Source organism: Stegodyphus dumicola, chromosome 3 (genome assembly GCF_044657685.1).
Source record: "Stegodyphus dumicola isolate Sdum_Otavi_A_Nest chromosome 3, ASM4465768v1".
Taxonomy (NCBI): Eukaryota; Metazoa; Arthropoda; class Arachnida; order Araneae; family Eresidae; genus Stegodyphus; species Stegodyphus dumicola.
In genome coordinates, this window is record NC_140770.1 from 228767882 (window position 1) to 228780793 (window position 12912).

The 12912-nt window shown below is 32.7% G+C and overlaps 1 protein-coding gene across 1 annotated transcript in view; it reads right to left on the reverse strand.

Annotated features, from left to right (window-relative positions):
* Positions 1-4526, reverse strand: part of Pkc53E (Protein C kinase 53E) — a 154695-nt gene extending 150169 nt beyond the window's left edge. Inside the window, exon 1 of the mRNA XM_035349877.2 lies at positions 4280-4526. Within this exon, the coding sequence (XP_035205768.1) occupies positions 4280-4458 (179 nt within the window). The 5' untranslated portion in view covers positions 4459-4526. The remainder of the gene's footprint in view (positions 1-4279) is intronic.
* Positions 4527-12912: the final 8386 nt, after the last annotated feature.

The window sequence follows — 12912 nt, forward strand, 5'->3', positions numbered from 1 at the left end:
ATCTACGGGCCTTTATAGGGAGGCACAACTTCCTGGAGAACTTTTTTAAGACACTGAGTTGTATCTACATAACATGTGAGGAAAACCATAAAGACCTCACACAGCTGGCCCATTCAATGACCAGAAATGGAATGCAGCTCAGACTATCAGTGTTTCGCTATCTCAGCCGCTCGATCACTTATCGGCTTCCCGGTAATTTTAAAATTACCATATAAAATGCACCATAATTAATCTGTTGAATCTTATTCGCAAATGTAATTTGGAGTTATTATTCTGATATTTTAATTTAAATTAATTTATTATAAATAAATTATAATAAATTAAATAATAAAATTTATTATTCTATGGCTTAAAGATACGTCGTAGATACTGCACGTAGATATTTGCAAATTAACGGGAACGTTTTTTTTCATTCAAAATCATTTCAGACAGATTCTCTGTCTGAGCAGCCTTACTCCCCCCCCGCCCTTTTAAATACTTTAGAACTGAAGGTTGAAATCATAAAAAATTAATTGTTTCTCAGTTGAACACTAATTTTTCTAAAAATATTTTAAATAGTCCATTACTGCATAGCTAAAGACGTATCGTTCCTGAAGCTTATCTTTAATCCTAAAAATTGAATTACTTTTATTTTAAGAAACTGAATTTTTCTTGAGTATCATCTTTAATGACGAAATTTCAACTACTGCTTGATTAAAACTAAGCATTTCTACAGCAAAATCTTTAACCATAGAAAGTCAATTATTGTTTTGCTAAAACTTAAACATCTAAAAATAACATTGTTGCAAAATTTTATTTTTTGAGCCTCGAAACAGAATTAAAATTATCAAAAAGAATGTAGGCTTTTAATTACTTTTTAATACCTTAAGCAATAGTTTCAATTAAAAAAGCGAAATGCAGTTAGAAGAACAACACTAACTTAAAATATGATTTTTTTTAATTTTAAGGGAAAATTTTGCTTCAGATATTAATAGAATGATTTCAGTAATTAAAAAAACTTTTTCATAAGAATAAGATTGCTTGAGGGGCAAAATCCTGCACTTGCATTCAAGATATCAACGGGTTTTAAAATGCTGATAGGAAAACTTGATAATGTGCAGCTTCCAAGCAGGTAAGCACATAATTTTCTCAACTTTTTAGTTAATGCATTATGAATATTAAAATAGACTGAAAGAAAAAAAAATATGAGGAAACTTCCGCTATTTTTCCAACGATGCGTCACAAGTTTTAAAAGTTTTGATGATTTTTCTATTTATCAGTTGCAAATATAATATAAAAGAATTAATATATCGACAGAACTTCCAAAAATGTTGCGAAATCATTCAGTTGAAAAAGATGCGATTCGGGTGGTTTACAAACTTAATTATCCCTAATCTTAAAATTAATTCCTTCTACTTAAAAGTTCTATACATATTTCGAGACTAAAATGCAAGGAAATAAAATTTCGTCAGCCCCGAAAGGGAAGGAATAGCCAATAAATACTTCTTCAAGTTAATATGCGTAAAAAATTGAATTAAGACCTTGCCGAAAAAAATTAATAAAATTACCATTTTTTAGAAATATTTCTAAAAATTGGTAAACTTTGACAAATTTTATTCCCTGTGTCAGAAATGCGATATTTATGGATGATAAACCAACAGACATGAAAGCTGAAACTCTGAAATGTATTTCTTGGCAGCCTGTGTAAAACGATAGACAAAAAGAGCGAAGCATTTAATTTTAATAAACTTTTCTGTTAAATATAATTTAAAAACTTAAAATTATTAAGTTTCCTTTACGAACAGTTTAGTTAGGATTCTAATCACATGGCTAAGGCAACATAAATATCAAACTTCTAAATGTCAAAGACATCAGTTAATTGATTTAAAATTAAAAACACTGAAAGCTTTCACGGTGACTGCTTTTAAAAGTGGCTATGTTTGAGAAGATAATTAAATAACGGTATTGAACATCACCGACAGCGATGTTATTTATGATGATCATGAAAAAGAAGACCGAAATCGTGTGGATCTGTGGCTCGTCTATTCCAAGACATTTCGCTGTATTTATATAACAACTTAAATACTCGCTTCTCATCCTTAAATGTAAACATATAGGGCTGTTTTTAAACCATATCTGTCCAGCCGTATGTTCGTAGCCCTTTCGTGCAGCGATTACAGATGGGATTGGTCAAATTACCTTTTTCGAAGAGTAATTTTTAACTGTGAGTACGAGAATCTTATTTCCTTTTAGCCTGTTAAAAGATTATTCATAAAAAATGGTAACTTTGTCTATCTCGCTTTCAATCGACAGTTTATCAAAAAGATAAAATTACCTGATCTCACGAGGATGTGACAGGAAATTCGACTTGAAATTACATATGAGAACTATTACTAAAATATTCCAAAAGTCTTGAGCAACATAGATAGATATATTAACTATTTTCAACTTGGTATGTTTAACAGCTTCAAAATATAGTTTGTTTTGTATTATAATTAAAAATTTGCTATTAATATCGTGCTTAGTTTTTGTTTTGTGACATATATTGTGTTTTTCCTTCTCTACTTACACTTCAGCTTTCTAATTTTTCATGAATTAATTTTTGCTCTTTTGTTTTAATATTCCTTATCTGTGGGATTAATCTTTGAGATATTATAATAGCAGTTATCTTATAGATCTATTATATACTCTTACAAAGAGTTATGATAGAAATATATAGCACGCAAACGTTTTCCTCTAACTAAATATTATAGATATTGCTTTTATTACCTATCACATTTCGTAATACATACTATCTAAAAGTATTCAAGAGTAATAATAGACAATGTCAATTAATTCACTTAAAAAAACGAAAAACATTACTTTATATTCAACTGAATTAACTACAATTTCAGAAAAGCTAAATACTAAATCAGTACTCTTATAAAAGCTACACTTTAAAGCATTTTAACTCTTTAATGAGAAAAAAACATTTGAAATTAATTATAAATTTCTTTTCGGATCTATTCAGTTTCTTTATTAGTATAGTTAAAGGATAAATATACTAAAAATACGGAAGTTATTTAAGTATTTAAAACTTGAAGATTATATAAAAGAAAGTGCTTATTAATTAATTTAATAGATTCCATTGCAATTTATGCTGAATTTAAAATTGCTTTTAAAATATTTTCAGAGATATTTCTATACCATCTTTTATGTACTTTACGATCATTTCTTCCAAAAGTAATTTATACAGAAAATGTTTGTCTTATCATAAATTCATAATAAATCTGAATATGTATCTGCTAATTTGAATAAAAATTTCAAATGTATGTTTCAGAATTTTCTGTTTTTATTATTTTTAAAGCTTTCAATAAAAGTATCAGATCAAAATACCCTCATCTACTGCACTATTCTTAAAATTTTATAAAAAAAAACTGTGCAATATTTTGAAACATAAATCCGCTTTTAGTCTTATGTACTGCTTACCACATCTATTAACTAGATACAAAAATATCGTCTCAGGGTACTTGTGAAAATACTTTACATTTTCGTCGATATATTTTAACTTCTTATAGGAGTATTATGTATTATGTAAAAGAGTATTATGCAAAAGAGAAGAAAAGTAGGAAAGTTAAAAAGCGATTAAAATGTATTTTGTACTTGTGAAACATTTATTATGTTTATAAATGCCATAATCTCAGAAGTATTATGTTATGCTGTTCAGAAAAGTATTTTACATGTGTAAACAAAATTAATTTAAACGCTAGCGAAAAATAATGCGGTTTTAATGTTTAAATACCAGTGTACATTATTTTTTAATTATTATAATTTCATTTACATTTATCTAAATAGTAGAAATAAGGACAGATAAAAATGAAATTTAGCAAAGCCATTCAGAAGTGAGAATGTACGCGGATTTCTTATTTTATAGGACAGGTTGAAAGTAAATTAATTATTCTTAGAATTCCATTACTAAATATCAAAACTCTAAGATCAAATAATATTTTATTTTATGTCACTCTGAAGATAAGCAACGTTTTCATTGAATTTTAAATGTGATGATAACTTTTTATTCCTTTATCCTTACGAAGAACTTCATCTAAAAAAATAAAACTCGCAGCTACTGTAAAGGGTTCAGGCATTCAGACTGATCAAGCATATTACATCAACTCTTGGCACAGTGGAAACTCGTAACCTCGAGAGGCAGAAAACGGAAGAGGGGGACAGTGAAACGAGGCTTACCCCACCTCTCCCACTCCTAGGTTATAACGACCTGAGAACACGCGGAGTCGAAGGAGAGAGAGACCAAAGTACTCACCAGATGAAATCTTTGCAGTGGCTGCAGAACGTCGGTTGTTTGAAAAATCTAGGAATGAAACGGTGATCTTTGACGCAAATGACATTTTTCTTTTTCAGGGCCCCTTTCCGGGCCCGAGATTTAAAAGGAGAGGGCCCGAGACCGTCATTATTAAACCGCATCTCTTCCCCATCGGCCATCTTGTTTTCGGCCTCCTTGGCTACCTACACTCCATCCTTGGAGAGAAGCTCCACCTAGGCACTGCGGGGAAAAGGCGTCGCGACCGTTAAATTCTGCGCACGCGCCAAGCCGAGCTTCCTTTGATGCGATTAGAGGCTGCCTCACCCGCCTCCGTCCTACACCTCCTTTTACTCTGTCAATGGATGAGATGGAAAGGATTAAATGGAGCTGGGGGTTACGAGACTGTCTCACGTAACATGTGTTAGGCACTCTTTTATGAATCACGAATCGTCAACAATCAGCTTTGACACTGAGAAAACGTCACTCTTAGAACCCACTTGTAAATTTAAGCGATTAGGTTGTCGACTAAAGAGCTGACGAACAGCAAAAATTTGTAATAATGAAATAGTAATAGTAAAAAAAAGGAGGGTGGGATATAAAATAGCAAAATAATGCTAAATTTTCCCTTAGCACATAATTTTATATCATATCCATACCACGAAAATGGATTTTCTTTATTCAACACTATAATTGAATATTATGAAATTAACATCATTAAACCCTTTTCTCTAGTTTGCCCCTGTCAGGAATATAAAATGAACTCTGAAAATATGACTATGAATCTTACCTTTTTAAATATTAATCTGAGATATGTAATTCCAATTAAAAAGTTCCTCAAAATCATAAAGAAAATTATATCAAATATTTCAATCAATAAAGAAAATTATATCAAATATTTCGAATATTTCAATAATAAATTCGTAGAATTATTTCCATCAAATAAATTAGGTACAAAAAGTTTCATATCTTTATAAGCCAAATTCGCAAAGAAGCGCATACACTTAATATAAAAATAACCATAATATTTCTCTTTTATTACTCTTTTCTTTACATATAAAAGTTTTGTAATATTTTTAAGGGTCCGCTATAAATTTAACGAAATCTTTAATGGTCAAAGCGAAGACTTCCCACAAAGAAGAGTGCATATACCATTCTGTCTGCAGATTTCATGAACCAGAAAAAATTATACAGCAGCGTATTTGCACTTCATCGAGTTTTATTTTTTCCGATACAAAATTTAAGGTTATTTTGTTATATAAGTTGCAGATAAATAACTTTGAAGGGTTCTGAGTAACATGAAGCTCTTTAAAATATTCTGCTTAAAAAGAGGCTGCAATCTTGAAGCTTCATATTATAGGCAGACACCTCAAAGGAGAGTTTACTGTTAAAACTTATATTACTGTAAAACTTGATATGTAAAAATATTTTTAAAACCATACAAATATTTGATGCCTTGATTTCTTGATACATGTAAACGTTCAAGCCATTATTTTCTCGGGACAAAGGTCTATTGTAATAATGATTATACAATTATTTCGCTTCTTTTCTTAATAAACGAGAGAAGTAGAAGTACTTCATTAGCCTATGTTAATGCCAAATGTCATCATCAGGTTTTAAAGCTATCAATTATTAGAATACTTTTGAAAATCACAGCAAAATTTTCTCGAAATATTTACCATTCAAACCATTTATTCATTGTAAGCAAAATACAGTATTAGCAGACACGTTCTGCAGCATTATTAACAGAAACATTCTTCGCTTTCGTGACTGACGGTTCATCCACACACTGGAGTCCTGGCTCCTGGTATGGAAAATTAAGATCAATGTGGAGAAATCTGATGCTATACTCTTCACGAGAAAAAAAAATATAGACTACAGCATCCATGTTAATATGCATAGCACCCCAATCCCATGGACCAAGCAGGCCCGCTACCTTGGTATTATTCTCTACCAATGCTTATCATGGACCCCACATATCATGCAACTTATTACCAAGTTCCGAGTGCGTAAACAGACACTCGCCCCCATAATTGCTCGAAACAGCGTTTTATCTATTGATACTAAATTACTCATTTATAAAACCATGCTACGTTCCATAATTACTTATGCCTGCCCTGTCTGGGGGTATGCTAATGATACTGCAATCAAAAGACTGCAAGTACTGTAGAATGTTGTATTAAGACAAGCTGTGGATTGTCCGTGGTTTATTAGAAACTTGGCAGTCCACAGATAATTCAAAATACCAGAAATCTATGTCTACATGGCAACTCTTGCCGAAAGATTCTTTAGTAAAATGACATTAACTCAAAACCCCACTATTCAGATGTTGAATTATGACGGGAAAAACAGAAAGCGACCGCTTGCGGTACTTAGACATCTAAATTAATCAATATTAACATCATGTGAATGAGAATTAACTCAAAAAAGGGAAAAAATTAATAAATATATATATGTATTATCTCTTTCTATGAATACCTCATATGCCTCAATTATTATTATGCATACTCCATACCTTGTGCCTATATCCCTGTACCTATCACTTTACTAATGTACACTTTGTATACACTTTTTGTATAATGTCGTCAGATAGATTTATTTATGTATATATGTATGTCACACATTTGACTTTTTTTTCTCTGACCCTATTGCAACTACTGGCATTTCTTTGCTTTGCACGGTACCATTATGTACTTACTTACACCTTTCTCCGCCTGAATTGGTCGATCGGCTACAGCCGTAGCACGCTGGTCTCTGTCGTCTCTCATATTTTTTACGCCAAGGACTATCCATGAGATTATACCTATCTTTGCTATTTAACTTAGCAACTGTCATTTTTTATCTTTCATCCGCAGTTATTTATTAGGATTCTTACTTACGTTCGAAGCTTCAAATAATCGAAAATCGGCATCTAGATACTCCGAGGTAGCGCCAAGTTGCGCGGGAACCTACACTGCGAACAAAATGTTTGCCTGAGCCGATGGTTTGTTCTAGTTCTGCGTGATGAGTTTCTCTCAATATCTCGCGTCTTTCAAGTTGTGCCCATGGAAGAAATCTCTCGTACTGAGATACGGCAAATATGGTGGGTAATCCGTAACCCTTGTCTTTTGCATTGGCGTAAAGCGATGCAATGATGCAGTTATCAAAATATTCCTACAGAAAAGTGAAAATTGGAAAATCTCATAAGTTTGGTGACATTTCGCACAATCTTAGATATACCATATTGCTTCTGAAGAATAGGTCAAAGCTTTATAGATAGGCACAAATTCGTGCACGGTTTGAATTCACTGTGTTCTACAGAAAGATGGGTCTAAAGATGCTGTTGTTGGATAAAGTTGCTCATTCATGAAAAGCTTTGCATAAGGCGATCGCGGAACGCAGACAAGGGTTCTCCGTTCCCAAGATCTGCCAGTTTTGTTTATTGACGCAGCTATCCAAATGAAAATGTGCTTAGTCAGAAAAGTTGCGCTTTTCAATGAATTGCAGCATTTCATTCGTAAAAAAAGTATTTTTCCCCTGGATACTCGAATAAAGTGCTATGATGCTGCATGGTCTCTGTCACTGCAATTTGGTATTAACAAGAAGGAAGCTTTCTAAAAGCATTGTTGACTTCAGCCATTAATATCCTGTAAGAATAACTTAACATTTTTAACTTAGCAACTGTCATTGTTTATTTGCTATTTCATTCTAAAAACAGTCATTCCTTTTCAAGATACCCTCTACCTTGCATCTATATGTTTTTGCTGTTTCTTGTTTAAAGTACTCCAAGTTATTAAATTTACAGAAGATCATGCATTTGCTAAGCATTTCTCTACGTATATAAGTAAGTATACATCTAACTAAATACGTACTTTATTATCATGCTATAGGGGAAACTAAATGCAAAAGAATTATTCTGATTATTATTATTATATTAATATGATTCATTTCGGATTGTAAAATATCAAGGTATTATCAGATCCAGTTTCAAAAGGGAATTGAATGCTTAGATCCCTTGAACCCATCCAAAAATAAATCTTCTTCATTACCATCAAAAAGCGCAAAAGTGTCGTTTACAGGCGAAACTAGAGACAAAAAGATAATTTCTCAAATAATCTGACCTCAAAATAGGGCATGTAAATGTCAGCAAGTATAGGACTAATACTTGCTGACATTTATATGCCCTATTTTGATGACAATATGCAATTTGGAGACAATATTCATTTTCGGAAACAAAGTGGCTTTGACCCAAAGAGATTTTAGTAAGAGAAATTAACTCTTAAAGCGCAAAAGTGTCGTTTACAGGCGAAACTAGAGACAAGAAGATAATTTCTCAAATAATATGACCTCAAAATAGGGCATGTAAATGTCAGCAAGTATAGGACTAATACTTGCTGACATTTATATGCCCTATTTTGACGATAATATGCAATTTGGAGACAATATTCATTTTGGGAAACAAAGTGGCTTTGACCCAAAGAGATTTTAGTAAGAGAAATTAACTCTTCAATTTCAGTTATAAGGTATTTCTTCCACTTCCCTAGCGTGCCTTCGTGGTGTAACGGTAGCACGCTGGGCCGGTATTCCAGAGGTCCATGGTTCGATTCCCGGCGAAGGCGGTTTCGTTTTTTTCATCTTTTCTGCTTCCAATTAACCTAATGACTCTACACAATATGTATGAAATGGAGTCCTCCAAGCCTAGTTTCACGACATTTTACTGCTTCTTCGACTGCAAAACAGTGATTTACTAAACAATGATTTAACATCAAAAAGAAATCATAACTGAGTGCAGAGAAACAGCGTCAATTTTATCGACGATTTCGAAAGAATGTCTTACAGTGTAAATAATGTTAAAATGTAAAAGAGAAAGTGTTTAAACTAAATATTTAACCAAAGGATATGATCCCGTTCCTTGGTTGAAACTATGGGTCGATGAGAAATTCGAATTTTGTGGATTTTGTGTAGAGCATAAAGCACAATTAGTAATTGATGTATTGAGTGATATTTTAAACTGAGCTGGGAGCGTATGAGAAGATTTCACAGCTGTTTTAACTTTCATGAGGTTGAGGTCAAAGTTGAAGGATCTTTAGGGATTTGGCAGTATGGACCTTCATTTATCAGATTTGTGACTCCATCAATGTGTGTGTGTTTGTCCGTAACAGCGATCTGTCCGCCCTTATCAGTTCTGGAAATTATAATGTTAGAATTAATTACAATGTTAATTATAATAGTATATTTATTATAGTGCCAGTTTTTGATTCGCCATTCCATGTGGTTGCTGGATTCTCTCATTTTCAGAAATTGGTGAATTTCTCTCTTTTTTTAATCATTTTAATGATTTATCTTTAATTCTTTTCTCGTATTTTTTTGCAGATTTCCTTGTTATTATTTTTTTCATCAACAGTGTTATTTCGCTTTGTGTTTCTTTAGTTTTTTCGTTTTAACTTTTCTCTTTGTATTATTTTAACCGTTTAGCTCTTACAGTACTTTATATTGTTGTGTTCACCCCTTTTTCGTGCTTGTTTGCCTTTCGGAATAGGTTAACAGACAAAACCGATTTTGTAAGTTACGCGTTAAGCGCTTGAAATTCTTGAACCATCTCCATTTTTTACTAAAATTCAAACATCAAAATATCATTCCCAAATTTATACAAGTTAGTTTAAATCTTCAGTCCACTTTTCGAAAAGTATGCTCAGATTCAAATTGTCACTTTTTTATCACATCACAAGAAAAACGCGCAAATGTTTGTCTAAAATTACCAATTCTGCTTTAAATGTTTCCTCATTTCATCATAAACTTTGATCTAGAACCGATACCGCTTCTTAACGCCATAAAAATATCCTTATTTCTAAATTCCAAAAGCTCACATCCCAGACCCACGCATCTTGTTAATCTTTCTACTGTCAATATCTCTAGTGCTAACGTTTCGGAGGATTAGATGAAAGTATTGAAATATAGCTTCTACTTTTCAAAAGACATCTAAACCTTCATTTCTTCAAATCATCGCTCCTTTTGAAAAAGGTTTTAAATTCTCTAAACTTCGGAAACATGGAAAGATATAATCAGCCACTTAATTACACATAACGTGAATTTTAATAATAAATCTTTTGTTTCGAATCTTAACCAAAAGTAAAAAAAAGCCTTACATGAAATTCATTCTAACCTTAACATTGCAATTTTTTCCAAAGTAAGGGTAAACAGGTCGTTTTTATGGACAAATACACATGCATTGATGGAGTCATGAATCTGATAAATGCAAGCTCATACTGCCCGATCCATGCTTCGACTTTCGACCTCATGGAAGTAAAAACGGCTATTAAATCTTCTCATATGCTCCAAACTTAGTTTAAAAATCACTCATTCCACCTGTTAGTAAATGTGCTAGGTTTTATGCTCTCCCTAAAGTCCACAAAATTTGAAATTTTTTCGACCTGTAGTTTCCAGTTAAGGAACGGCATCATGTCTTTTGGTCAAATATTTAGTTTACTTGAAAATACTTGTCCTCTGCACTCAGTTATAACTTCTTTTGTTGACAAATAAATATTTATTAATATTCCAATCGAAAGAGCACTAAAGTATCTTAAAACTAGGCTTGAAGAATCCATTTCCCACATACTAAAGTTGAAGAGTAAATTTCTTTCAATAAAGTGACTTAAGTCAAACCCACTTTCTTTTCCAAAATGTATATTATCCCAAAATTGAAGGATTAGATATAGGTAGGCCTCTCAGACGTGCATCCTAGATTTTATGTGTTATAAATTCGTTTGATTTAGCCATCCAGGTCACGTTTGAAACGGAATCTGACAAAACTCTTCCGTTTCTTGATACTCTTGCAATCTGTATTGAATCCGATTTCAGCACTGATGTTTACAGTAAACACTTTAATGTTTGTTTGCCTCTCCATGCTAAAGTCATGTCAACCGGCTACGCAAAAGATGGCTTCTTTATATTGTTATGTATTTAGAGCTCTCTAAGTGTCCTCCTCAGAACATGTGCTTGATAAAGAACTCAATCTTTTTAAATAAGTTGCCACTGACTGAGGATTTTCGCCATCGTCATTGATCAAACCTTTAAGAAATTTTTCATCTTGCCATTAAAGAAGACATTTCCCTGTAAGAAATAACACTGATAACTTTATCTTGTTTCCATTTCATTCTTCTGTTAGTTACAAAATTGCATCGATTTTCCAGAAACCAATTTGCAAGTCATTTTCTGGCTTATCAATAAAATCCATGTTCGATTCTTAAAGATTCCATTTCTGATTTTAATTCTTATGGAGTTAGTATCATATCTTGTCAGCGTAGTTTGAGATATATCGACCAAAATAAAGTTTCGCATCAAGGAACACAAATCTTACGTCCAGGAAAGATTTTTATTTTGTGTGTGCAAACAGTATCCAAAAAGCTTCTTCCATTGATGAATTGGATTTTCATATTCACAATAATTTACCCTGTTTAATTGATGAATTTAATTCCAATCCTGGTCTTCCTAACTTTTTAAAAATTCTAGTAACTTATTGTTTCAATTTTCATTGCTATTTCTGCCGACATGTGGCGTTTCCTTCTCTTTTGCTTTACTCCTTTTGTGTCTAAATATAACCATGACTTTTCCTTCCTTTTACGTTTCTTTGCTTCTCATAAAGAGGGGCCTGTACCTGTTTGCCCTTAAAATCGATAGAGCCTTGACTAAAATCTACGCAAACACAAGGTTGTTGCTTTGTAAATTTTATGTTGCTGATACATTATTAGTGAGCTGTTAGCATCAACAGCTAGTGCAAATTTTAACAAGCTGCAGTATAATGAAACAAATGCAGGAATAAATCCAAAGGATGGCTAAAGAAGGTAATAAGTGCATTTAAGTATATTTTTATGAAACTAAATCATCAAAATTTATTACCGAAAAGCTTACATGGGAGAACAGAAAACACAAACAAGAGCTTCAAAGATATTCTATGGAAGGTTATCCTAGAAAAATTCATTTTTGTTGAACGACAAACGATAAATTTGGAAACTTGTAGCGTTGCGCGCCTACAACTTGCACGCAACCAAGAGGTGACTGTGAAAACTGGATAAAAGACAGAGTCTTGTTAAGGGTTTAAGTCCCTTTTTATTCAACGTAATAAATTACAAGTGCGTGCTCTTGACGCTCACAAACTGCGCCAACTCGGCGGTCAAATAAAAATAATAACCTGAAAAGAAATTAAAGACAAGACTCTAACTACGAGGCTCTCTAAAAGTAACTAACCTCACCGCGCTTTACAATACCGCTGCTAATTCAGCAAACTTGAAGATCACTTGAACGATTAACAATTCTTCCAGGCAAGCACACAGGCCGAAACGCGGGGTTCTTCAATTTCTGGCCAACTACCTCCGCGCTCGTGAAGTAAGAACAGCACACCTTCAACTCGTTTCCTTTCTATTTAACTCAGAATACTTCCGCTGATAATTTGAATCCTTGCGCGTTCTACTAAAATTTACATAATCTGGCATTGGCAGTTCCAGGGGAAAGTAAGGCTTGACAGGAAAGGAGTTTAAACTTAAAATAAATGTTAGTTAAAATAAATATAAACCCTACATTTCCCGCTGCCAGAATTTGGAAAACTTGGAAGCAGGTCCTACAAACGACCTGTTGTAAGTTTCTATAATTCTGAACTAACT